This window comes from Channa argus, chromosome 19 (genome assembly GCF_033026475.1).
Source record: "Channa argus isolate prfri chromosome 19, Channa argus male v1.0, whole genome shotgun sequence".
NCBI classification, from domain to species: domain Eukaryota; kingdom Metazoa; phylum Chordata; class Actinopteri; order Anabantiformes; family Channidae; genus Channa; species Channa argus.
The window spans coordinates 10,241,165-10,268,581 of NC_090215.1; the positions used below are offsets into that span (position 1 = coordinate 10,241,165).

At 40.6% G+C, this 27,417-nt stretch overlaps 1 protein-coding gene across 2 annotated transcripts in view; it reads right to left on the reverse strand.

Annotated features, from left to right (window-relative positions):
• Window positions 1–1,926: 1,926 nt before the first annotated feature.
• Window positions 1,927–27,417, reverse strand: part of sema5a (sema domain, seven thrombospondin repeats (type 1 and type 1-like), transmembrane domain (TM) and short cytoplasmic domain, (semaphorin) 5A) — a 111,076-nt gene continuing 85,585 nt past the window's right edge. Inside the window, exons 16-23 of one of the 2 annotated variants that reach the window (XR_010911745.1) lie at window positions 22,588–22,813; window positions 12,888–13,097; window positions 10,465–10,635; window positions 10,091–10,246; window positions 8,355–8,399; window positions 6,922–7,133; window positions 4,272–4,507; window positions 1,927–3,092 (exon numbers count right to left, since the gene is read on the reverse strand). Coding sequence is in view for 1 of the 2 variants with exons in the window: in XM_067486576.1 (XP_067342677.1) it covers window positions 2,973–3,092; window positions 6,922–7,133; window positions 8,355–8,399; window positions 10,091–10,246; window positions 10,465–10,635; window positions 12,888–13,097; window positions 22,588–22,813 (1,140 nt within the window). In the remaining variant the exon portion in view is untranslated. The remainder of the gene's footprint in view (window positions 3,093–4,271; window positions 4,508–6,921; window positions 7,134–8,354; window positions 8,400–10,090; window positions 10,247–10,464; window positions 10,636–12,887; window positions 13,098–22,587; window positions 22,814–27,417) is intronic. The other variant, XM_067486576.1, reaches the window with a different exon arrangement.

The window sequence follows — 27,417 nt, forward strand, 5'->3', positions numbered from 1 at the left end:
GGGCCTGGTGACTCAGTGGTAGAGCATTGGGTCGGGATGCAGAAGGCAGCAGGTTTGAATCCCAACCCAAGGGAAGGGCACCCGGCATGAAAAGAGCACATCCCAAATCAACGTGCGTAACAATTTCCGCTGTGGGACAAGCCGAAGGCCATTGATCTTTGAGAAATTGTCCATAGTAGCAGAGGTTTCCCCATTTTCAAAATGTTTATTGGACTCTTTAAAAGTAGACTCAGTTCCACTTGACATGTTAAATTTACTGTATGCATATCACGATATTAATAGAATTAATGGTTTGAGTCTGTATTTATATCTTTGATCTAAATGCTTACCTCAGCATTCTCAGATCCTCATTCATCAGGCATCATATTTAACACCTTCACCATACTAGTTTAGGTTTTTAGCTTGCAAACTCACATTAAAAGCACTAAAGCTAGAGTACATCTGAAGCTGATTGGATTTATATGTTCATATATGTGTGTGTGTGTGTGTGTGTGTGTGTGTGTGTGTATATACATTAACAACATGCACATTGTTGTCCATTTCATTCTGCTCCCACTTCTATATATATATATATATGCAAGTACTCACACTGTCAAGTCCTCTGACAGCCACAAGCCCTGCTCTCGTAACCTTTAGCTGTGACCTTTAGCAGTCCCTAAATGCCAATGAAAGTCATTTATTGTCCTCAGCCTGCTGTCAAAGTGGAATGTTACGTGTCTGACTGACTCAAGAGCTTCATAGCTCATGTTGCTGGCCAATTCCTGATAAAAGTGCTAAAGAAAGCTTCAACACTTCCTCTGCTGGCTGTACTTCTGTGGCCCTTGGCATGCACTAATAACTAACATCATATACACAGTCTGAAAATGCAAACTGATATTGAAAAGAGAAAACATTTACAAGAATTACAACTTAAGTCCTAACCTCTAATGCAAACCTACAGTCTGCGAGCCCCTACATAACAATATGCATGTACATATGCAACCATCTGTATCTGTTGCTTTCTTATGTAGTAAGCATGAAGTTTAGGTAAAGTACTGTAAGAAGAAGCTGGTTCTCTGCAACCAGACAGAACCGGTCTGCACATTGGCGTGGATCAGCACTGCCCCCCAACTCCCGCCCTCCATCTGACCAAACACTGGGGTGATTAATAATGCTCCTCCATTACCCTCTGCACACAAATGGGACGTCAGGTTGAAGGTTGATGGAGAACAGCATGGTGCGAGGTGTTACACCCCATCATATAGATTAGAGTTTGGACATTAGACAGCGCCCCCTTTACCTTTGCCCAGCTGCCGTGTGCAATTTGTATCCTTCAGGTATCCTTCCATAGTCGCTTATGCCATTTGTCACTGCAGGGCCCTGCTGAAGACTCCTTTAAAAGTGGGTAGAGGGAGTCTTTTACTCTGGTTATGAGTGATTTATGAAGTGCTGCTGTGTGCTTACAGTGCTGTGGTTTTACAGTGTTTTGCTCACGTATTATAAAAGTTCCCAAAGTTGTTGGAGCAAACTACACTGGACAGCGTCTCACACTTACTACTTGCAGCGTTACTGTTTTTACGTGAGCTGGCATCTTTAGGTGATTTACAGTAGCCAGAGATGATAAAGGTTTACGAGGTCAAGTGAAATCTTTGTAACCCACAATCACTTGGCAGGTCTTTTGTGTACGAAGTAGTTTTTAATTTATGCACAGTAACACAAGCAAACATGTAAAAAGAGTTAGTTGCAACAGAACCATTAAATAACCTAATATCTGGTTATACACTCTGAACAGAAATATCTCAACTTGATGAATGGGTTTCATCTTATAGTAAATGGGTAGCACCCCAGTTGGTGTTCAGGAGAATAGTAATTGCTACACTCCATCTGTACCGTAAATGCCTTCAACACTCTGCTCTCAGAAATACATATTTAACTCAGAAGCCAAAAGAATAGTGAACACTATCAAAATTCAAAAACCCTATTTTACAAAAAATATAAAAAGTACAATGACAAAGACTCAACTTGATGCAGACTGATATGAATATCAATACTTGCCGGAATTCACATAATTTTTTTCTTTTCAAAAGAAAATATTTAATTCTTTAAACACTTGAGACATTGAATAAATGTATTTCGAAAAACTACAGACAAATGCTTTGAACTTAGCTTCCTGTACAAAAAACAAATGTACCTTTAATAGCAAAACAAACAACAACAACAAAATTAAAAGGTTTTACACTGATAGTTCAATCTCTGCTAGCTGCTAGATCCCGCAAGAACCTATAACTGAAACCAAAACAAAAGAAAACAAAAGAATGGATAAACTTGGCCACAGACTTCAAATATCTACATCTTGACTCAAGGACTCTGGGTAGATATTGATCCATGTGGAGACTGCTGCAGCAGTACAATAGTAAAAGCCGTCAGGCATCAAACCTGTCTTTGTTTTTATATCTTTCACAACCAGTCCCGAACTGAAGACCAGCAAAGATGTCGATTACGAGTCCCCAGACCCTGAATTGAGATTAACCATGCAAAATTAAACTGAACAGTAGAGAAAACACATTAGATGAATTCATGCAAAGCGATTTTGTGGTTATTTCTCATCATTACAAATACAGGTTTGTTTTAGAGGTGTCGCAGGAAAGATAAAAGGGATCATACATCCCACAGTCTGTTTGAGTTAAGATCTTGTTTTTCCCTTTTTGTCCACAGTGGGGAATCCAGTTGTCCATTTCTCAGTGAGAGTCAAGGCAAGACTTTCCAAGTGTACCCCAAGGCACCTGAGAGAAAGTGGGCATTTCCCTCTGTTGGCAACACTATGTGTCTGTGTTTTCTTTACATACCAGCTGCCATAGAGTCTCAGAGTGGGACTATCCCACGCATGGTGTCACGAATCGCAATACAAAGCACAAATAAAAGAGTACAGTCAAAATGGATGATAGGGATGTTGTCCCTCTCATGTTATGGTCTTTGAATTTCCAGATCAGGGGTTAATAGTCATCGTAGGTGTTGAGGTCGGTAAAGTATGCGTTGGTATAGGTCTTTCCGGCAAGCTGTGGGTTGAAGTACTTATTTCTTTCCTCCAGAATCAGATTGTTTTTGTTGAAGGCCTGCGAATAAAAAAAGGAAAGAGAGAGAGGAAAAGGAGAGGAGTCAATATGAAGAGACTTTTGACACATGGATCAAGTGATTATTCAGTGGCAAGGTAAAAGAATATCCATCTAGCCCAGAAAATAAGGTAAAAAAATGAAAAACAAAAACGAGCAACACAAATCAAGGGGAGGCCACCTAGTGAATGAAACATACATTCAACTGAGCAAGGTCAAAGTATTTGCAAACAGACGGGAAAAATGATAAGCCACTACAAGGCTAAATTATTTTGATGCAAGTCCATATGTCCACCTCTGTCATCTCTAATAACCAGCATCAGCAGGTTTTATGGCCCTCGGGTTGTTGGTCCTCTAGGACAAGCTAAGCCATAAAAATCGATCAAAAGAGAGTCGCTTTTCTGTTAAACAATAAGGAAGAGCCATGGGGGCATCTTCCGTTTCCCTGTGTGACATGGTAAACATGGAACGAGCTTCTGATGTGGTGCTCAATACAACATCAGCAATTTGGCAAATGGATGTGTTTATATCCAGTATGTTGTAGAGAGTGTGTGCTGGGAGTCCCTTGGGGCAGGGTAATTGAACACTTGATGATGCTGCATTTGCAGCTGATGGATGTTTCCGACTGACACTGATTGGGAACAAGTGTGATGGCCAAAAGCTTATATATTTACCTTCTTTCCCATTAAGTGATTTACACTCAAAGGGGACTTAATTAACACTCTTGCAGCCCTCGAGACTGTTATGTGTCTCTGCAGGTGGCCCCATGGCTGCTTTTAAACAGCTGTGCTATGATGCTTGTTAGCATCATCTACTTTATGTTCTTGCCCTCAACATCTTTAACCGGCTGATGAATGATTACATTTGAGTTTTTGGAGCAGTAAACTAAATTATCTTGGACTAATAAAGTGGCATTTGTGATAGTGAGATGACACAGGAGCTTAATAAAAGAGCATCACAATGAATTTTCTTTCTCAATCTATCAAATTAAGTAAAATATTTTAAGGCAAAACAAGAAAGACAAACGTGAAAAAACATGCAAATGGAGGCATTTGTTGAAAGAGAAAAACAAGGTTGGGATACACTGCCTTCTCACAAGCCAGGAGGGAGAAGGGATGGAGGGTCATGATGGAGGAATGAAAGGATCTGAGCAGAGAAAGAGAAACTAGTCTGTACTCCAACCTGCCACAAACAGGAAGTGCCACAGGAAGTGGCAAGGCAGGGCACGGTAGGGAAGAGGAAGTAGTAGTAGTTGGGGTCAAAGACTTGTTGTGGGGGTCAAGAGGCGGGATGTTGTAGAGGTCAGAAGTCAGTGGTTAGTAGAAAATCTCCAGGCCACGCATGGACACCCCCATGTTAGAAGAGAGAGGCTGGTGCATGGCAGGGTCATCCAAGGGCAAGAGTACCGACACATCTGGCTGCAAGGAGGAGAGGAATGAGCAAGAATCATCCTCAAAGAAACCCTAAAGCCACACTCTGTCTTACAGGATCTGTACATAAATCTACAGCTAAACGTGATTCAGCTTTATGATCATCCACTACACACGGCTACAAGTGCAGTAGCCGCAGTTGGCCAAGAAGCCGGTATGAAAGGTATCTATAACATATCGTGCATAATAATAGTGACTAATGTGTCATTAACACCAGGATTTGAGCCAAAAACTCTAAAACATGGCATTAGGTGTTCATCATTCCTTCCAATAAAAACTCTGAACATAGTCTTATTATGGTTCCACACACATAATGGTCGAAAATTCACTGCAACATCTGAACTGTTTAAGCCTCGTAAATGATGGTTGGAGGCAGAATGTGCTTTTGGAAAATTAGACAGTGTTCATTTGTCATGCGGCTCCTTTTGTATTTTCACATGGACTGTCTATACTCATATCCGCCTCTATCTGCAACTGAACTAAGTGAATTATGCTCTATGCTCCTGACTGTAATTGCATGACAGATGAATGCTCCTCACACCTTTATTCTGCAATGAAATTACATTTGGAGACGTCTGCTCTGAGCCAAAGGATCTGTTCTCACTCTGTGGCAGTTTTACAAAACACTTTCATATCTGTGAAGTAGTTTAGCAAACAGTGATCCAGGTATTTACTTAATTTATAATATATATATTGAAAACTTCCTATGACAAAATAGAGTGTCAAACACTTTTAATGAAAAGAAAATCTACCTAAAAGCTCAGAATTACTGGCATTATGGTAGGGTAAAGTTTACTCTGGTACTAAGCAGTGTAAAACAGTTGATGGCGTGCTAGACATCACCACAGAGCAAACATGTAAGGAATGATTTGAACAGTAGGCCCATGTATGTCTGCAACCTTGTGTTAATTAAAAAATTATTAACCAACACAAATCAGTTTGTTATGTTAATAAAATTCCTGTTCCTGTGGTATTAGAAGCTTTACAGTTTACAGTTTAGGGTAAACTTAATGTCTCTGCCCCTCTATCAGATTCTGCAAAGGCGACAAACCTGCGACTCCAAGTAACGTTGCCTAAATTAAGACACAAGGCTGAACACAATGAAAATACCCAATAGGCATCAAAAACGCGTTTAAAACTTTAGCCTCAGCCTTTTGGCACCACATTATACTGTATACAGCCATATACTATACAGCCATCAAGTGCATCGCCTATGAAATTTAGTTCTAAGAAGAGTCAGCTGAAAACACTAGTGATTCAACCAGACATCATGCTTGCAAGCCAAATGCTATCTTCATTTGTTGCATTCTACCTTCATTAGTTAGATAAAGCTGAAAAAATCTGCAACCATCAGTCATCAAGTGGGAATAAGGAGCCACTTTTTACCAACTGAAAAACAGGACATTTTTTTAATTGTTGTCTGAGAATAGAAACCCTGACATGTGTAACAACAATGAGCAGCCAGCTAGTTTCCACAATCATTCTGTCACATATGTAACAAAATCTAAGCAGGGTGGGGCTTAGTGAGCTAATGATTTATGTCAGTGGCCTTACGTATTCACCAGCTCCTCATCAACTGTAAGACCAGAATTTATACAGTAAGTGGCCACCTAGTGCCAGACTATCCTACAGATACTGTATCTTACAGATGTCACTGTAAAAGCATTTTGTGGCAAATCTAAATCTAAACACCAGATTTTTGGATTCGGAAGTAGCTTGGGGGTACACGGTGTTAAAGTGGTTGAAACACCCTTTAATACAGAGCGCTGGGAATCCTTGAAAAATGTCCAGCTGGAGCATGGAGTAGCTGTGGAGAAGCACTAATCACCAGCTCAGACTGGCACTAAGGGCCTGATGTATCAGTGGATAACAGGCTGTTTGAACCACGAGAGTAGCTGGATCTCTGTGGCTCGCTCTGGTGCGCCCAACTACTTGCACTTAAGGATATAATAATGACACAAAAACCCTGTCTAAGCGGGGAAATGTGCAGATGCACAGCATCTTCGTTGATTACCTGCCCACTCGCGGTTAGGTAACTGCATTAGTATGTTATGAGAAAGCAGTGTATGACCACTGACACAGAACAAAGTCACACACTGAGACACACAGCAGAGGAGCAGAGGGAGAGAAGATGTACGCACAAGTGCCTACATGTTACACAACTAGAGAGTCAGTGCACGACAGGAGGTGGTGTGACAGTGAGAGTCATGCAGTAAAAAGTGCGTTTAATCAGAAGTGACAGTTCAGGAAGAGGTACAACGCTCCTCACTGACTCCAAGTGTGACATCAATTGATTAAGTCACACAGCAAGGGAATGTTACAAACTGCTGCTTTGGCTCTACACATCTGGACATATGTCAAGTGTAACCCACAGTGAACCCACAGAAAACCTGTCTACAGACCTTGATGGCTTCCACAGAGTCATATTTGTCCAGTTTGTTGATGTGGTTGGTGATGCTGGTGTTGAGAGGCGCAGCTGAAATAGGGTGGATGACTGTGGCGTCGTGGGACTGCTGCTGGTAGCGCTGGCAGTACGAGTAGACCAGCAGGGTAACCAGACAGCCGAGGATGGAGCTGCTGAGCCCCACAGCAATCATGTGGAAGAGGTTGAAGTCTAGGAGAAGAGGGGGAGGAGAGGGATGAGTGAGAGTCTGGGGGTAATTCCTCTGTCAATTTACACAAGTGGAAGAGGTAATTGAAGCTGCAATTCATATAGCAATGATGGAGTGCTCTGCTATGCAGATTCTTCTGGACTGTTGAAGAATATAAATATTATTTGTCTCTTCTTTGTCGAACCATATTTAATGTTTTAATATCTCACTCTGTTTCCTCTGTGCTATCACAGTTCTAAAACAATGGAAAGAATAATTATCCTTCATTTATATTTTATTAATGCACAGACACTGCTAAGCATCACGTTATATTGACAAACCCTTAAAAACTTAAACATAAATAATGTTTTATTTATCGCTGTAAACATACAACAAAATTGCATGTAGACTTAAACCAAATGCTTTAAATAAAGGTTGTTCTTTATCAAGATCACTGTTCTATACTGATGTGGCACTATTTATGAAAAAAAATGAAATGCATAGGAGAGAGAGAGATGCCATAAGCATTGTGCATATTCTGCAGAGCTGTTTGCATACTTCATAAAGCCTCCAACGAGCTAAATAATAATAGTAAGAGCAGCCTGAAGCCTGTGTAAGAGGTGAAACTCAGGGCTCAAAGGTCCCTATACCCTTGCTACAATTTAGTCTATCTGCATTTTTATCTACTCAGGGCATTTTTATATCAGGAATTTTGCAGCTGTTCAGCATGAGGAGACAGATTGAAGTGATTTTATTGATTTACTCAAACTCAAACTGTAAATGTAAAAAATACAGTGTTGGTCAATCATAATGGTAAAATTCCAGGTGTAAGAATTTGCTGTACAGATGACAAATAAATCACCTGCAACCCTACTTCCATTTTATTAGAAGGCAAAATAGCCAGGGAATGCTTCCTGCTGCATTTCAGGGTACAGTATTTAGAAATGAGAGCTGGTATTTATAGTTTGAGAAGAGCGATACATTTTAAAAAATGACAGATTCAGTGCAATGCATCTTACACTTCCTTGAAAACTGACTGAATAATTCAATCACATTTTTCGTTAATGTCTCTGTGGTGCATTTACTGCTGGATTTATATGCTATGAAACAGTATAGGAAAGCTACTGTATTGAGCCAGACACTGTACATGTGCAATTCCAGGTGCTGTACACCTCTCTTTATCTCCCTCACACACACACACACTCAAACACAAACAAACACACATATAAAGACATATAAATTACCTCCACAGCGCCTCTCCTCCTGACTGGAGTGTGCAATCGAGACTTCTGACAAAGGAAAAGAAACAGCAAAGGCAGCAGAATTAGGGCCAAAAACCGTACCCCCCTCTGTTAGCATGACAAATTGTACCCTTGAAGGTGAGTGTGGAGATGAAAGCTGTACTCAATATGAAACAGATTATCGTAAAAACTCCATGAGCTAATCAAGGCTGTGGCACCTGGAGTGGTTTATGAAAAGTAAAGGAAATGAAATACACGACGTTGCTAATGAACCTTAATGGAGTACCTTTCCCATTAAAGGGGATGGATGATAAGGTATAAAGGCAAATGGGTAATTCTATAAAGCCCTGTGAAGGCTTTCCATGAGAATTATATCTCATCTAATTAATACAGAAAGGTTGCAAATGTATGTTTTAATCAAATATTTGTTCGATCTAAGAATCAATGATTCATAAAGTTTGAGAACTTTAAGACACTAAACATGAATATATAACTTTCTCCAAACATGTACGAGCATTTTATAGCAGAGTTTGCAGTGATACGCTGTGAATCGCATCCTTTAAAGGGATTGTTTAAGGGAGGATGACGTGTGTAGCACAGATCAATGCTCCTGGGTGTCTCGCATTACTGGCTGTCAATAGGGAGATGCCTAAGCAGATAACATTACTAATGCTGGTGTCACATATATGGTGTTTATGTGTATTTAAGGAGTTTCTCAGCAATGTTTCTCTTTTTTAAATTACAACTTTTAACATCGTCATCTGTTGTAGCTTAGCTGTTTCAGTAAACACAATCGGTGATCACCAAATACATGTGAACAAATTTGAAGTAAACTGTATTTTGTATAAGGTCTGAAAAACTGGAAGAATTTTGACTGACTGAGTCAATCACCAGCCCTTTACCCATTTGAACAGGCACTTACCAGCTGAAGAGGAGGGTAATATGAGGACAAATTCAAGCTAAGAACCCTGAACTTTCAGCTCATTTTCGATCTTAAACCCAAATGGCTTCAATGTACAGGAAAAATAAATGGATTGGCCTTACTCTCCAAAACTTTTAGAAGGGACTGCATGTTAATTATGTTTGCCTGACATTTCACAGTTAAAAAGTAACAGAAAAGCTAACACCGATCTTTTTAGTATAGTAATTAATCTGGATAGGAAAGAGATTTCATTGCTTAAGTGCAGTTATTACTAAAACATAGATGGCAGATGAGTAAAGAAAAAATTGGATGGAATGACCAGGAATGGCACACAGGAGCCTTTTCTGCTGCTCTTTCCAACATTTGAACAAAGTAAAACTGCTAGTGTAAGTGCTTTTTGCATAGCCTGACAAGACTTTGAGACTCATAATGAAACTAATATAGCAGCAGGGTTGTTGGAATGAGTAGGGAGCCTGCCCTTAAGTGCAACGCCCCCATGTAATCACCTGCCATACTCAGGAGTCCTTGAGAAAGACTCTTATTCCAACCATTTCCCAAAAGTGCTGCCCTGTCGCTGAACCTGACCTCTGACCTGAGACGAGCCCCTCAGAGGGATCAATAATGTATTTCATTATCACAGGATTTTTGAAAATGAACTGAATTACTGCTGTGGGCATATGGTGGTGGGTGGTGCAGAATATGTGTATGTCCGCTAAAAAAAAGTGTGTCATGCATGAGTGCCCAAAATATTACTAAAGTCAGGAAGCTTGTGCCTGCTTATCCTGGGGACTGTGTGAGTGTGTGAGTGTAGGATCACCTGGTATAAAATTGGAGTCAGGAGAGCATGGCCTGCTCTCGCTGCTGTTCCCTGAGCACTGGTTTCCAGTGGGAAACAGAACATCACAGTGACGGACACGCAGCTGGGCTCCGTTGGAGTCACAGTGGGACCACTCGGACCAGCTGGACCAGCTCTCTGGAAATGACAGTGACAGCATACTGTAAGTTACAGCTTGTTCTGTGTGTGTGCGTGTATATTATAATGCATAATATAAATGCCCTCAGCTACATACTGGATATACATCTGGGGGCCCTAGAGAGACTAAGGAAAATAAGCAATGAACCTGTGATGGATTGGTGGCCAAGTGAAGACCCTAAGCTTTGCATTACTGGTGTGTATGTGTGTGTGGGTACCTGGACAAGCCTCTGTGTTGCACAGTGCCTCCTCAGTGTGCAGGCCCAGGCAGATGTCCCCTCCGTGAGCTGGTGGCGGGTTACTACAGGTTCGAGTTCTCATGTAGTGTCCCCCTCCGCACGTCACAGAGCACTTGGACCATGAAGACCAGCACGACCAGCTGCCATCCACTAAACCCAAGATATAAGTGTCAATTTGTTTATGGAAACTCTAAAAATCTACTTATGGAAAGGCTAAAAACCATCATTGTGATTTTATCCACAAGGCCACTGTAGTAGGCACATGGGGAGCAGCAAGGAAAGGTCAAAAAAGCTCTTGCTTTGGTGAGAATATTTCTTAAATGCTTTCAAATCCTCGTACCTGTTTACCGAGTATTGGATGTCATTCCAAGCGATTTCAAACAGCGACGCGTTAAGCGTTAATATGAGGCAATTTGAATGTACAGTAGTATGTACGAATATGTGTCTGTGTGTGTAAAAGAGCTGGAAAGTGTGCTTTAACCAGCTGTTACAGCAAATGTCTGACCTGACACCCCTGCCCTGTTCACCCGCACACCTCAACAGCCTCCCCTGATTAATGAAGATAAATGAAGTGTCGCAATCCTCAGTTGTTGTTCCTTCCATGTAGGAAACAACACACAGTTTAAAATGTGAAAATTCATCAAAACAGTATCGGCGCTCAAACAAGACACGCTGCATAAATCGATGAATAAAGGGAGAGAAGGAGATGTGGGAGAAATAAAGAAGAGAGGAGAAAAAGCCCAATAAAATGGTCCCAATCTTTGGCCATGAATCACAACAGAAGTAAATATCCTTTACCAATCATCTGGATAAAACCTCACTTCATTGTGGCAGAGAGAAATTTCTCTTTTCGGAACCACTTGAGAATTGCTTTTAAAGACCTGAGGATGCCTGGCAGCGCCGAGCAGGTAATTGAAGTTGCCGATGCTTTTTGTCATCTCTGTGTAATTTCTCTATCACAAAGTGACACAGAAGTCGATTCCTGGCCCTCGATGACGGATCGTCTCATCCCAGGTACAGACGCAAGAAAAACACGGAATCATTTGTTTCCAAACCAGATGGATGGTAGGCACAGCATCTTTTCTCTCCTTCTCCTTCACAGTGTACTAGCAAATTTAAAACAACGCTGGATTTTTCATAGGAGGATTACAATTGGTCTACTGCACGGTCTGCCTGCCTCAACATAATATCTCACTTTCAGAGGGGTGCTAATTGAGTATGCATTAGTATTCATTGCTACTTCAGGCTGGGTTAAGTCCGTTCCTTTGGGGGCCTGGAGTGCAGAGTTGCTCATCAACATACTGTAGCTATGGTATTATTACAGTCAACATCCCAGAATAGGTGTACTACATGTATTAGCATAGTGATGTGGTGCAGGAAAACCAAAGTGCATTCACTCGACGTTTTGCTCAAGGGGGGCACTTGTGGCAACCATACAAACAGACCCGTCCTGGATGAAGCAAATCTGGTGCTATTAGATCCATCTGAGTCTTCATCTGAGCGCGGAGCTGATAACAGCTTAGCCTGTTAGTGCTCGAGTTGTGGTGTTGCTGAATGGCGAGCACTTCCATCGAATGAATTAACACACTGTAAAAACGCTATCAATGACCATCCGCTGTCTTGTCTCTTTTGCTTGCTTACAGCATGGCAACAGTTATGAAGACGGATCGCAGGTGCTGAAGATGTGCAGATCCAGGCTTTTAGAGAGGTATCTAAGCCCTTCTCTAGGGGCCTTGATTAATAATCATCGGAGACAACGTCCTGCTTGTCTGCTTGGCACTTGTGCTAGATACCAGGTGTGCTTTATGCCAAACTAAGCACTGGATTTCCATTTAGACAGCTTACTTCCCTTGTCAGCCAGAGTATTCTTTTAATTAGAAAGCTTCCTCTCTTGGTCTTCCGCTTGAGGAGTGTTGAAATTGCATTGTCTCAGGGCTTTTCACAACAGAATAAGGCCTCCCATAGCTGGCAGCATAATTACCCGGCAATGTAATTACATACTGGAACACCACAGGGATTGTCTCTTTGATTCGTGGTGTAAATTGGGGTCTTCGTCACACTCCTTATCTGCAGCTGATTTCTTTTGTGATTCCTAATGATTTGGTAACTCATTTTGTTATTGTAATTCTTTATCCATTAATCAAGCAAAAACATAGCTGAGTGTGCTACTGAATGATGTGTTTACAGAATGCGAGTGTGAAAAATCACACTCGCATTCTGTAAATACACATCATTCAGTAGCACGCTTGACTAAACATTCTTATTTCCGTGTTTTCTCTGCTTACTGTGTCAGTGGTGCTACAGAACAGTGTACTGGTAGCACTGTAACGGTGGTATAATGTCGGTTGTGTTGCTAAAATGGAAATAGGCTTGTAGCATATCAATACCTTTGCATGTCTTACCCGGACAAGGCGTGATGTTACACTCCTGATACTCCTGTGCTGCCCCCAGGCAGGTCTGACCTCCATACTTGGGCTCTGGGTTACTGCAGGTCCTCTTCCGACTGCGAATTCCCCGACTGCAGTCACGGCTGCACTGGGACCAGGAACTCCAAGATGACCAACCACCATTCACCGTGTGGCCTGAGATCCTTCCCAGACGAAGCACTTCACCTGTTAGGCGAGAAGACAAGGGACAACGCTGATAGTCAGACTTATGTAATAACCACTTGTGCACTCTCTCCCACCCATTGGATTGTTAGCTTATCTCAGCATTAACACAACATTTCCAATAAACGGATGAAAGCAGATGATATTTAACTTGCCTTCCCTGCATCACTCTGTGCATTTGTTTTGAGGAGCAAGAAAAGGACAGAGAGTCAATAACAGCTCTCAATAAATGTGAATGTGCCTTTAGTCTAGCAGCTGCATGGTGCTCTAAAAGGTTTAGCTCCATTTATGCTGAAAGATCAGGGTCCACCTCCTGTCCTGTGTTGTTTTCAAACTAATTTGTGCTGTAAATATTTCTGTAAAAATCAACAGGGGATTACAGGGACTACAATTACAGGTTTTGTTGCAGTTACATCTGAAATTATACGGATGTCTCATGCAGCTAGAACCACAAAGGCCTTTGGTAGCAGTGTGGTTATACAGTAGGAATAATAGTGTGGAACTGTTCGAATTATGTCAACAGTTACTGTGGTGGTTGGATTGTTTTGAATTTTTTACAGACATTCATGGACCCAAGAGAAGGAAGCCCACAGACTCTCTGACTTTTCACTGGGTACACGTTTTCATATTTTCTGTAAAACCAGATTCATTGTCACACCCCTTTGGTACAGACATTCCTGGTTACGAGAGGATGCACCATTATGACTTGACGATTGCCTCTAGTGCAACCATGACTTTTATCTGCATGTCTGCAAATACTGAATGGCCATGAAACTTGTTCAGACTTTAATTTTCCCCCTGGGATGTATTTTGATGGCATCTGCTAGTGCAATCATCTGGTCAAACTTCCAATTTGGCCAATGCTAATGCTTTGCTAATTATCAAATGTTAAGTAGGGTGGCTAAAGCTAAAGAGTGAAAAAATGAGTGAAAAACAAAAGGCACATAAAAAATTCAAGAAACACAGGCGAATGGTGGAAACACATAAATTTAGCGGGAGATGAGTGTGTGAACATGCTTGCTCATCAAACATCAGCTGACTAATCTGTGTGCTCTCATCTGGAATGACTCGAATAGAGGGTTCCTAATGAAATATGAAACCATAATTTCTATTGAACTATAATTACTGCATGCATTAATTAGCAGCGTGGAAATGTGCCTTTTGGTGAGAGACAGAGTGCAGAATGAGCAAAATGAGAAAAGCTTCTGGCCTTTTTGAATGAAACGAGTGCACCCATCTGTTTGAGTGAACGGTAATCTACTCCAGTGAAATTACTGTCACTGTCCAAGCACTTCTCTGATGACTCACTTATTCAACAACTTGGACTATTATCTATTTTTTCCAGATAACAATGAAAGTCTTCATTTGGTGTCTCTGCTCTGATTTGCATCATTGTACAGATAGAGATCCTGACTCTCGACCACTCGACCATCAACCTTTGTCTTTTTTTCCAGTTCTTCTTTTAATCTCTTGATTTATCTCGTTTTATGAAAATCCCTCTTTTGCTCACCACCATTCTTTTTCATTCTTTTCCTCTCTGTTTTTCTGTCCCATTAACTTTCTCCTGAAACTAGCCTCACAGTTTTGTCAGCCTGCTCTTTTCACTGACAATGACTGTGGCGTGGCTGCTTTGTATTCTCAGGGAGAGGACAGCCTGTTTACCTAGCGCAAATCCTTGACCTCTTTATAACTACAGCTGACCTTGGCAGTGCACAGGCCGACTCACCCCAGCATCAGGTTGGCGTGAGTGCTGACAGGCCTGTTGAGGCCCCTGCTTTTTATTGATTCTGTGCAGGCAGTGGCTTGGACAGTCACGGGTGCCACTGTAACCCATTCTCTTTATCAAAGCAAATGTAGCCCAGGGGACTAGACTGCTGCTCTAAAGGTGATAGAGTACTTGATAATCATGCTTTCTGTACACTCTGTGTACATTGTACAAACAAGTATGCTCAAATGTTTATGCACAGACACACCCATGCAGTTATATACATTAATGGAATTAAAGATGCTAGTTCTACAGTCATTGGTAAAAATTATTATTTTTTTGCCTGAGACTGCTCTGATGTACTGCATGTTTTGTTGATTCTACTTCACAGGGGCTGCCCTCCAGTCGCCAAAACAAACAGCGTGGTGCCCTCCTTCTTAAATAGGTAGCGACTGGATCTATCGATCTGCACAAGAACCACACACAGCCGGAGAGAATTAATCCTCGCTCCCCTGATGAGCTGGGCAGAGCCAAAACTAAGAAGGACACAGCGCGACTTCCAATACTCCCCACTGCAAGACATGAAAAAGAAACTAGGGCATATGAAAAAAGTTCCCTCCCTTTGCTCAACCTGCTCGAAGGGAGAATACACTGTAAACAAACCCATGAACTTTTATGTGTGTGTGTAAGATAGAAAATGCATAGAAAACATAGACATGGGAAAAGGAGCAATGGAGACACTGCTAGGCCTCAGAGACATGCAATGATGTGCAATCGAATGCAGTGTAAAGGCAACTGTTACATGCAGGAGCAGTGAAACAAGTGTGAGGAGAAGGTGGAGTGAGATAGAAGCAGAGCTGGAGATGAGATGACATCTGGAAACAAGAGAGACAATTTCTCTTTAAAACAGGCAGATGTGCGAGATGGAGAGATGGAAAAATCACTAACCTTCCGCACTGAAGATGAGATGCACTGTCATGTGTGAACAAAGTTTGATCCACACCAGAGAAAAGTAGACCACACGGAGTAAAATAAAGTGGAGAAATCCTTCCTACAGCCTGTCCTAGATTTTGAATTGCATATGTACTCCCTGTTACTGTTCTCCCTCCTCCTCCTCCTCCTCCTTTTCATTTACTATCACTATCAGATGTCCCAGTGAAATGACCAATTTCTTTGAATATGATCATGGTTTCTTTTTACAAATTATGTCGAAACGTTTCTAATAGTGCACTTCTTACCAAAAGACTAGGAGGGATCAGATCATGTACACAAACAAGGTCATATTTGCTAACTTGAGTACAAGCAATAACTGCAAGTTGTGAGATTATTTAATTCACCTGAGCCAAATCCTGCGAGTTTGACAAATTTTTTAAAAAGAAGATTAAAGGCACAACCTTCACCTTCATATTGTCCTCTGCTGTAACATAGTCATCCCCCATTCATAGGATTGGTTACAGAGAGATTTGTCTGTCTGAAATGTTTGGGCTTTTAAGGATACAAGAACTGACTCAACTTTAGACTTACTGTCCCCAAAAGAGAAACTATTTTCCACAGTTTGACAAGATACATTCAAAACATCGCAAAAGTCCAATATACTGTTAGTGTGAATCATACTGTGTAATGTTACAAACAATTTCCAGTAGGTTTAACTCCATTTATGGTTACATTTTTAGACCATCAAACTCAGTTCATGTAGTTATAATTAATTCAGTGTTGATACTGCCCCTGTTCCTCCAAACTGCAACAACTTTGACAAGTAAATTAATGCAGCTAAATGAATGCATTACTGTGATGGATTTGCCTTCTGTATGCAGGTTTCAAGGCTCTACAATTAGGTTTTTATCAATAATCAGTTTAAAACTTTTTGGTATTCTTAAGAAAATTGTGGGCAACAACATGCAATCTGATCTGTTAATACGCAAAGCACAGTTAATAATTATTATAGCAAACATGTAAAATGATTTATTACAGGTACTGTATGCAACATTTCTCAGTATTAACTTGACCTGGAGTGAGCAGCTTTTGATTGATTTTTGTGAAGTGAACACAGCAGGAACAGCAAATATCTAGAGGGGAAATTCAAGACTAGTGTGTCTCCACTTATCGTTCTTACCTGCACAATCACAGGTAACACAAAATACCAGATGGTGCTGCTGGTGGTAGAGAGCTTCAAGTATGTTTTTGTCGTAATTGTAGGTGCTTTCAAAAGAGTCAGCTCCAACAACCTCAAATTGCCAACTAACAGTAGAAACAGGATTTATTTTTTTCTACCTAAGGAAACAAACAAATAACAAAGTTTCTTTCTCCCTAATAACCTGAAGTACCACACCACAGTTCTCTACTCCAAGGTACTGTAGCATCCAGTTTGACTGGTCAAAAAAAAAAAAAAGCATCAAAGTGAAGAGTGAACTGATGTCAGAGAAGACAGGCGAGGAAAAAGTCATCATCAAGTCAGAACATGTGTGAGACATCGCAAACTTTTCCTGGGTGTTGCACTGTCAAAACCTCCTCGTATGATGTTTTTAAGAGCTCAGGGCCATAATTTCATGCAAACCTTCTGAGAAAAAGAGTGGCTGTGTGCCAGAAAAGGGGATTTTGTTTTTTTCAGGCAGTGTTGGTTTTTCATCGCCTACACTGGGTTGCTAATTTGTTGACTCTATGTCACCAAAACGTGTGGCACTCTAAGTGCCAGACTAGGAGGGGAAAGGTGAAACAGGTAGTGTGTCGTTGACAGTCCAATAGTGCCCTGCAAATCTGGTGTCAAGCATAATTGCAATAAGGTTGTGAACTCCATCTGACAGTAGACTGGGGAAGGCCATGGGTTATGTACTTAGCGGGACATACAGAGAAGGATCTTGTCATCAACTTCAACAACATCAACAAAAGCTAGTTACTACAAAATTTGCATAAATATCAAACATTTTCCATTCAACATGTTCTGTTATATTTTAGCTTAGTATTTATCCTATTATTAAAATTGAACTGCACATATGTTTATTGTGTACATTATTGGTTTACTAAAATAAATCCCACCCTCACAGGGGCCCAATATTAATGAAGGCACTGTACGGTTCATATACAGTTTACAATATAAGCAATATTTTGTGACAGGCACCTCAGAGATCAGACATGAGTTGAATAATTTCAAAAATTCATTTTTTAGCTCGACCAGTCCTGTTTCTTCCTTAAGTAGCAAGACAACCTAAGAAGGGAGAGATTAAGGCAGAAGAACAAAACGAGAATGAGGATACTGAAATGGTTGTCATCCTTCAGAAGTGTCCCTCAGTACTGCCCTGTGTCCACTCAGTGTCTGCTCATGACATCTGTGCAGAAGAAACTAATCTGTCGCCCAGGCCTTGATACCAAATCAGCTGAAGTGAAACACATCAGACTGCTGACACACCACTGTTTCTCCCAGAAGAAAAAAAATGAAGCCATCACTCATCGACACAAGCCAGGAGAATTACAAGCTCACAACCTTCCACAAAGACGTCTCTGTTCGTTCCAGTTCTTTTATGTCCTTTGGTGTGTCTGCTTTTGTCTTTGTTAAATGCAAATGAAAAAATAAAACCTAGGATGATAGCCTTTTTAAGCTTAATATTACCACTGCTGCATCATAAATCTAGCGTGACTGAACTTTTAATTGCTCCTGTTATGTAGAGATATTAATTAAATCTGACATGTGTCTGTTTTATTGACATATAGCTTCACAGAAATCATCATTTAGATCGTGGGCTGGTGCACTGGGCTGGTCTGTGACAGCAGAGACGATCCTTAATAATGGAGAAGTTTTTTTAGTTGGTGGCATACTAATGGACAAGTAGCTTGTTTGAAGCCTGACAACAGCTGAAGGGTGAACTCAATCTATATGGAGGCTACAGCAGGCTGGTTAATAATTGATGGTTTGTAAATCCACTTCCCCAAAAGGCGATTTTCCAATCATACCTTAGTAACTCTGCAAGCACGAAAGGCAAACCTGTTAACAGTTTGGAAGGTGATATATTTGTCCTAGCCTTTCTAAAAGTGAAATTAAATAAATACATTTAAAAAGCAAAAATAAAAACAAGAGCAGAAAAAGAGTGTGGAGCATGGAGCTAACATTATCATTGTCAGCTAGAGCTGATACTGTATCTGCACAAATCAGTCACTGACAAGAAATGAGCATAAAAGTGAATTAAATACCACTGAATATGAGAACTAAATGTTTGATATGCACAGCTGGATCACCCGAAGTGTTTAGCATTGCCATTTACACCTCTTTTGCTGGGGTGTCATTTTGCAACACACTGAGGCCTTGTGATGCTACACTATGAATAGAGCAGCATAGTGCAGACAGAACGGTGCATATGCAAGTACCAATTGCTTTGTGTAAACCACCCAGTAATATTAATTGTGTATTAAAGTACAAATATTTTATGAAGATGTTCTGTATTATTGAGTGAGGAGAAGACTCACATAATGGAAAAAAGAGCAAAGGGTCATGTTTTATAAGCTATATTCTATATCTGTAAGGCAATTACGCAAATGGACAAATGTTTGTCTTTTCATTTAGGCATATGAAATATGTTTAAAAGGAAAAATGGTTCCAGCAGTAGATATAGACCTATCACAGGGCATACGTTTCAAAAGAGGTCTTTAAATCACTAAAGATGTGAAGCTAGGTCTTTAAATCACTAATTAACTCATCGCTATCATTAAGGCTTGATCACTGATACGAAACAAGTCAGTATGTTATATAAAAGCTCATTGTAAATGCTTGGTTAAATCATATATTCACAATTTATCTCTCATAATAAAGACAGATAGGGATGTTAATATGAGAGACAGTGAGAAAATGAGAAGCTGGGGAGAGGTTAGAAATACCATCTGCGTGTCACAAGTGAGGCGTCATAATGTGTTTCAACAACTAGCTCCATGCCAAATGTCAGGTGTCTCTGATAATGCTGATGCTCCAGCTATAGATGTGGCGACATCCTGGCCGAGCAGGGGGAAGGAACAAAGAAGATCTCAGCAAACAATGTGGGGAGTGCAACAGCAAGGCAGCAAAAGGCATTGGTTTCAAATGAGAAAACAAAAAGACACACAGCGTTGGCTGCAGGGAGACTGTAAATGCAGTTGAAAGTTGTCTGATTGCCAAAGATGTTTGGCACTTAATGTGTTTAAGGAGAGTCTTTTTTTTCCCACTACAAATTCTCTACAGATATTTTACCAGTTTGTTGTTTCACTAAAGTGCAGACACACCTAAAGGTGTTATCGGTAAACTAATGTCAGTGTTTGTTCTGCAACAAGTATAGAGCAATTATTAATTTTGAAGTAACTTTTCCAACATTGTTCATATGAAGACGTGTTTTATAGCGGAGGAAAAGGCCAGGTTTGTGTGAAGAGCTCTAATCAATACTAAGCAGCCTGATGCAAGTAGTAAATCTTTTGGGTGACATGCGATTACTTTTCGGTGCTCATCATCTCGGGGGGATCTCCGCGGTCTTTTCCCTAGTTGTGGACATCAATACACACCACCTCCACCACTGTGTCAGTAATTATCCTGTGATGGGCTCTCGCATGAAGAAGAGTTAACTTTTGTCCTCAGGGCTCAGGCACCCAATGCATCTCTGAGCGCCAGACGGTGGGAGGAGGACATATTGGAAAAGTGTCTTGCACACGCACACACACAGACACACACACCTACACACGTCTACGTGCACGTAAACACACAAACAGATTTATATATCCACCTACCAGCAAAACTAGCAAATGCATGTCACCCTGCTCCCACACACACACCCACAAATACACACACCAGAGCTCTTCAGACGGATGGTAAGTTTGATAATGGTTGAAATGAAGAATGGATCACTGGAGTTTGTCCTCTTTTTTTGTCAGTTACGACTTAAAAACTCTTCCAAGAAGTGAATCATTTTGAAGCTCGGAGATGAACAATCAACGTGGGACAAGAAGGAGAGTAGCACACAGAGGCCGAGCACACTTCAGCAGGTCTTGTTTTCACTTGAGCTGGGCCACTGCCACTGAAGTCAAACAGTCTGTTTTTTGAGTATGCAGAAATGGTTTCGTCTCAATGGAACCTCCTTCCATTATACCCACGACATCTTTCATTAAACTAGTTTTGATGCTGAGAAATTACAAAACGTGCATAGAGAAATATGTTTTTAATTACATATAAAATATTCTTTATTGGCCTTTATTCATGAGGGATCGTTCACACCAAAATTGGCTGCGGTGATGTTAATTACTTACATAGTTAAAACACCAATATATGTGGAATATTAAGTGCATCACGACAAATCGCTGCTGCTGATCATCCTTGGCACCGCATGTATAATGAAGTCTGTCTCTATTAACAGGGAAATTACAACCTCCTCTTCAAAAAGGGATGTAGATGTAACCTGCAGCATTGCTGATACATAATTTGCACCTCAATGAGCTGGATTAACAGTGTCTCCCATTTTTCCTTGTGGCACAAGTGAGAAAACAACACTCATGTTTGCACACTGGTTGTTGAATAGATGTGAAGCTTGTACTGCACAACTCATACATCACCATCTGTCTGCTGTAACATATAGGCTGCTTACATCCTACAACACAGACTGACACGTTGCCAAAAGTGACTACTGAACCCACAGCCTTTGCTATTTAATTGTTGTAATTAACACCAAATCAAATCTGATGTCAAGCTTCTGGTAACAACCTCTAATGAAACACATTTTATATGGTACTTCCTCCTGCTAATCAGAAAAGAAGGCAGACCTATTAAAGCTCCAGTCTTTGTTTGCTAATGTCTTGGAAGTGTGGTTGTCACTTCTCTTAAAGCTTTGAGTGTGTAGTCAGGTTTTCTCTGTGCCTGACAGCGCTCATGTTAAAACCCTTCAGCAACATTTAAGCGTTTGCTTCAAAGTGTGAAGAGAACATCTCGTACCAAGGAACGACAGAGATTAATAATCGCAAATGAACAAGAAGAGAGAGATCAAGAGAGAGAACACCCCATTAAGGCGAACTTCTGTGATTACTGCAGCATGTGGCATGTGAGTAATAGACCACCAGAGACACAGATGAACTCAAAGTGATGGGAGGCCACTGCAGCTTAGCCAGGCACTAACTCCAAAACCCTAAAAAAAAGAAAAAAGAAAAAAAAGAAATAGAAAGTAAAATCTGTTTGTCCCTCTGAGGTGGGGAGCTACACCATAGAGTAAACAAACTCTAACCACTGCATATGCATCTGAATCGTCTTTGCTGTGGTGTGGTGCCACCCAGCCCGTCTCCCCTCTAATGTGGATCCTTCCACTTTACAACATAAACAACTTGTCAATTAGCAGCCTGCTTGTAGAAACGTTTAATTCACCAGGGGTGTGGCTGACTCAGACTGTGTGGTGCACACAGTCAGGCTAAAGGGAATAGCTGAGATGAAGGATAAAGTGTGTGTGTGTGTTTGTGTGAGAAAGATTGCAAAAAGCAGCTAAAAGGAGTTGTAAACTACTGATCGGCTTTGTGGATTGAAAGGAGCTTTGATCCACTGATAAAGTTGATGAAGATGGGACCATGAACTTGGGAGCTGATTAAAGTGACTAACTTTTGCGCGACAGAGGTTGGAAAGTTTCAGAAGGCAAGGAAGGAAAATCTAATAAACAACAGACACACATTAAGGAGGATTGGCTTTAGGCAAAGATGCCAATAATTAGCCTTCAAAGACACAAAGAGCACTGGAGTGAGATAACAGAAATATCCACAGGCCGAGATAACTGAAAAAAAGACCATCTGTCTCGTCTCTGTACTCACCGTCAGTGGAGCAGCCAGTGGATCCGTCGCTGGAGCAGTAGCGCATCTCGATCCTTTGCCTGCCCACTTCTAGCAGACTGGGATCTGGGATGCGAGCTTTACAAGTGTAGCGGAAACGCTGCTCATAGTGCCCGCCGTTGTCCGAGATGTTGACCGGTGTCCACGGAGTCCAGGGTGTGGTCTTCTTCAGGTCGGGGCACGGCAGCGTGTTGCAAGACTGATACTCCTGCAATCGCACAGAGGGGAACATTTCACAGCAGTTAACCTTGAGTTTTCTGTCATGCCAAGCACATTTGCAAGCAGGAAAATCTGTCGTGTTTAGCGTAGGAAGCTATAATAACAATCACTAAGGCAATAATTAGGCATGACAAGCTCAGACAGAAATGTCTGGTGTAATTCCCAAGTATAATAATGGACAGAACAATGGCTTTTCAAAATTCATAGCAGTGACTAATATGAAATTTATCAGCTTATATTATGAGTAAATAAACAGCCCTTTCAAAGCGTTCATCAGTGCTCATCCTTGAAAGCCGTCTGATTCCAGTTCTGCCTGGTGTGCTATATTGTACTGTCTGGAACCAGTATCACTTATCTACCCCTAAAAAACCCTTTCAAACCCAACGCAGCCATGTTTGTCTAGCCTCATCATAGCCTGTCACTGTGCCAACATGCACTGACTAAGGATACATTCCCATTAGACCACTTGCTGAACATGGCAAGAGGCAAACAAGCCAAGCAGAAAAGGTCATTGATCAACTTTAATTTATAACCAAGGGGAAAGGAAGGAGGAGGGGAGAGAGGAGGATGATGGCAGAGACCCAAAGAAGTTGATAGAGAGAGTGGCAGTGTAAGGGAGTGAAAAGAGAAGGCAATGATGGCAACGCTCTCTGCTATCTGCATCTGAGTTTGGAAGCAGTAAAAATAAAAAACACAGCATTGAAGCTCTAACAGTATGATATGTGAGTCTTATTGAGCAAAGCTGCAGATATTTATATATATATTTATTTATTTACATAGAATATATATTTACCCTCCATTCGGAGTACTGCTCGAAAAAGATTATGCTTATTCAGTGGTTCTATATTGGATGATTTGATTCAAGAAGATAATAGGTGGGTAATAGGGGGAGTCTGGCCCCATTTGATGCCCAGCTAAATAAATAAAGAGGTAGAGGTATTGATACATCTAGAGAAAATTACACTACGGCAGAGATGGTGAGACGGCTGCCATTTTCCTTACCACTTGTTTATTTATACTGAATAAGCCTTGAGTGACTGGCAGACCTTGACAAAATAAGATAAGAGTTCCTTTCTGCACATCCGTCAGCCTGTCACACGGCATAGGCTGACAGGTCAGCTGAGGAGAGGAGCACTATACATTATATAGAATTCAGGTGTATTTTTCTCCAGCCTGCCGCATCTTTTATGGTCTCTTTTGGTCTCGCTTTCCATCCATCCATCCATCTATCTATCAATAGATTTCTTTCCCCTTCTTTTTCACACACTGTACTTACACATCGCTTTGTGACAGCTCTGTTTCCTCCTCCCCTTATTTCGTTTTTTCGCTCTGTATCTCTCTTTCATCTCTGTCTCTCCCTATCCACCATCCTTTCTATCTCCTCCACTCCCTTGCTCTCTCTGTCTCTCTTCCCCCAAGGTACCAAGGTTAAAAACACAGGGAGGATTTAGATTCTGTTAGAGCCCTGTGATAAATGAGGGTGTCACCTCCACCGCACTTCCTGCCTTTCTCCATCTCGCGCAGTAATCATCTCCAGACATTAATATTTAACATCATTACGCATCACAGACCAGCCCATGTGTGATTATCAGCCAATAACAAAAGAGGAGAAAAAGAGAAAAGTCTACCTCAGAGTCTCTCCACCAGCTACAGTGACAAGCCACACATGACATGCAAAGGTTGGAAGGCAAATGATCTGTGGGTGTTTGTTGTGCGAGCTGTCGATGGTGGCCAAACATGGTAAATATTTAACGAGGCTTGTGTGGTAAACGTTTCTCCCTGTACTCTCTGAGGATTAGTGTCGATGCAAAGGGCTAAGGAGATAATTACTGGGTTTTAAGCAAGACCTCATTCAAGGTCTCTGAAGGTATCCACAGCTGAAGAAGCCTGAACAGACTCAACTGACATCAAAAGATCAGCAGCTTGTCGAGATGCTTGGATGAAAATCAATGCACTGGAACTTCAGCTTGTAAAAACTGTGTTTAAATGGGGGATGTTTACTGCTTCACATTATGGATCCATGAGATATGTATATTAGTAGTACTGTCTGCAGTTCTAAATGAACAGGCCTGTATTAAATGCTCTACTTTCCTAAATAATTAGAGTGAAACAAGTCTAAACTTCTGGCCAAGCCTGTGTCCAATGATCCTTTTGCAATTTAATGACCATGGACGTTGGTGTACATATACAGGGCACAGTCAGCCACAACCCCAGGTGGAATACATTAGTATTAGTAGGGATGCATTATAAGCAGGTGGAGCTGGGGCACGTTTCAATAATGACCAAGCAGCTAATCCCCTTTAAAAGTAGCAAGTGAAGGAGCAAAACAAGGGGCTGATGTGTACTGCTGGTTCAGCAGCTGCTGGATTATCTTCTGTGCTTAGCTTAAGTAACATGTGCATATTTAAAAGCACTCATTTATGTCTTTATGTTAAGTACAATAAACATATGTGAGTGTGACAGCAAACTATCAGTTATAGATGGGATATAAAAATCCTTAAACATAGTTGTCATATATTTAAACTAACAAATATGCAGTGCACATTTTGGAGAGGTACAGCATCATGGATTGGACTCTGAACAACTACAGGGAACAAGTGAATGTGAATTTATGGAGGTTGCTTTTGCCACTGCATGCACTATCACCATATTTGTTTGTCACATATATTTGTTTTATGATGCATTTCCTCTTGGTGTATTGCACCTTTACTCCCTGAGCTTTATCCTTTGCTGACTTTTTGAATGGTGGCTCAGTATTAGGCTCAGTATTAACAGGTTAAGTCCGAGACTGATTTAAAGATAACTTCAGATATTTGAAAGGTTGATGTTGAAATTTTTGTATGGGTAGAACCTGTGTAGGATTCTGCTCGACTGAAAAACACTTTCTCCAACCAGTATTTTTAACTATAAGATAATGTTTACTAGAAAAATAGGAAACTCGTTTTAATAATCTTTTTGAAGTGACATAAAAGTTTGACTTTGCTGTTATTTACTTGACCAATCCTGTCACTGTCCGCAAAGATATTTAAAAAATAATGGAATCACACTGCTATGGAAAAAATACACACAACCCCTGTGTCGAATTAGAGATAAAGCACACACTATAATTTCTGCTGCTGTCTGATGAACACATGCATTTAATCAGCTACACAGAAAGGCTCCAATGTTCTACAAGTTGTTGGCAGTGGTTATGTTATCACACTTAAAGCTTACACTTATTAGGATGATAGTTGGTCATTTTTGTTGAAAAGATAAAAAATTATTTTGAAACATTTGGTATAATATTTTGAAGTTGATGAAAAAACTCAAAAAATGACCACACTTGACATAACTGAAAGTTGACTTTAGAAGAAGTAGTTTCTGTATACAGTATGTGTGTGTGTGTGTGTGTGTGTGTGTGCCAGTGCCAACTAATGCCATGGAAACATGATCATCAACGTTAACTAATCAGCATAAACACTACCTAAGCTGTGCCTCTTCTCCTACACCAGTGCAAGCTGCTTTGTTTTGGTGCCAGGGAATTTGCAAAACAGGCATTAAAAAGAAAAAAAAGGAAAAAGATTTGGGCTAAGAATTTTTTTAAATAAAAAAACTGCATCTGGAGCAACGTTTGCTTTGTGGCTGCAGAGATATAGGGCCCTAAAGTAAGGACACCTACAGTGAATCTTGTGAATCTAGGCTTTGAAATTAGAATGAGGGTTTTTTTTTTTTGTGAACAGTAAAATAAAATAGATGCCTGCAAACATGCAACTATAATAGACCACCCGAGGCAAAGCTATACTAAGCTCTGTGACACAAAAATAATTTCAAACCTTGTTTGATACATTCATGAATCTAAAACAAAAATCAAGAAAAAAAGACAACAGTACGAGAAAAGAAATGTGGAAAAGTTTAAACCAAAACCGCCCACAGACTACCTGAAACAGAGCAGATCACATCTCCAAGTCATCTATTACAATGCTTAATCATATTCTTTAGCCTACTAATTAATTTGTGTGGATGGGAGTAGGTGTGTGACTGTGTGTTGGCTGAAAATGTTCATTTGAATGGCTGACTTTTAAAAAAAAATATAAACACAGTTGAGTAATAGCCATAATAACAATTATGCCCGTTTCTACGTTAATAGACTGGCTGTATAAAATGGGTCCCTAGTATGAACCCTCCACCACCTGCAACTCCATAATGTGCAGAAAAAAACAACTTCTGGTGTAGACAATATTACAGCCAACCAGTTGAAGGACAGTGAAGGAGGTTTATTGCATTTTATGGCAATAAAAAGAGCAGTGTTATAGTAGCTGCACATGTGAATACTAAATCTGGTATATAATACCAAAGCAGTCCCTCCTGCTTTAAGAGTGGCATTTTTTTATTACATGTTTTGAATAATGCATTAAAAAATGGACCTAAGGATGTGAAATAAACATCAGTTCAGCTCTGCCCATAAAACCCATAATCCAAACACACACATGCACCCACAAGCAAAAGCAAATAACACCATTCAAATAACATTCACTGAGAAAGGGCAGTGAACAGGTCATCTTAGGTACATTACATGTTAGCCATGTACGAGTGGCTGTGTGAAACAGAAGGAGC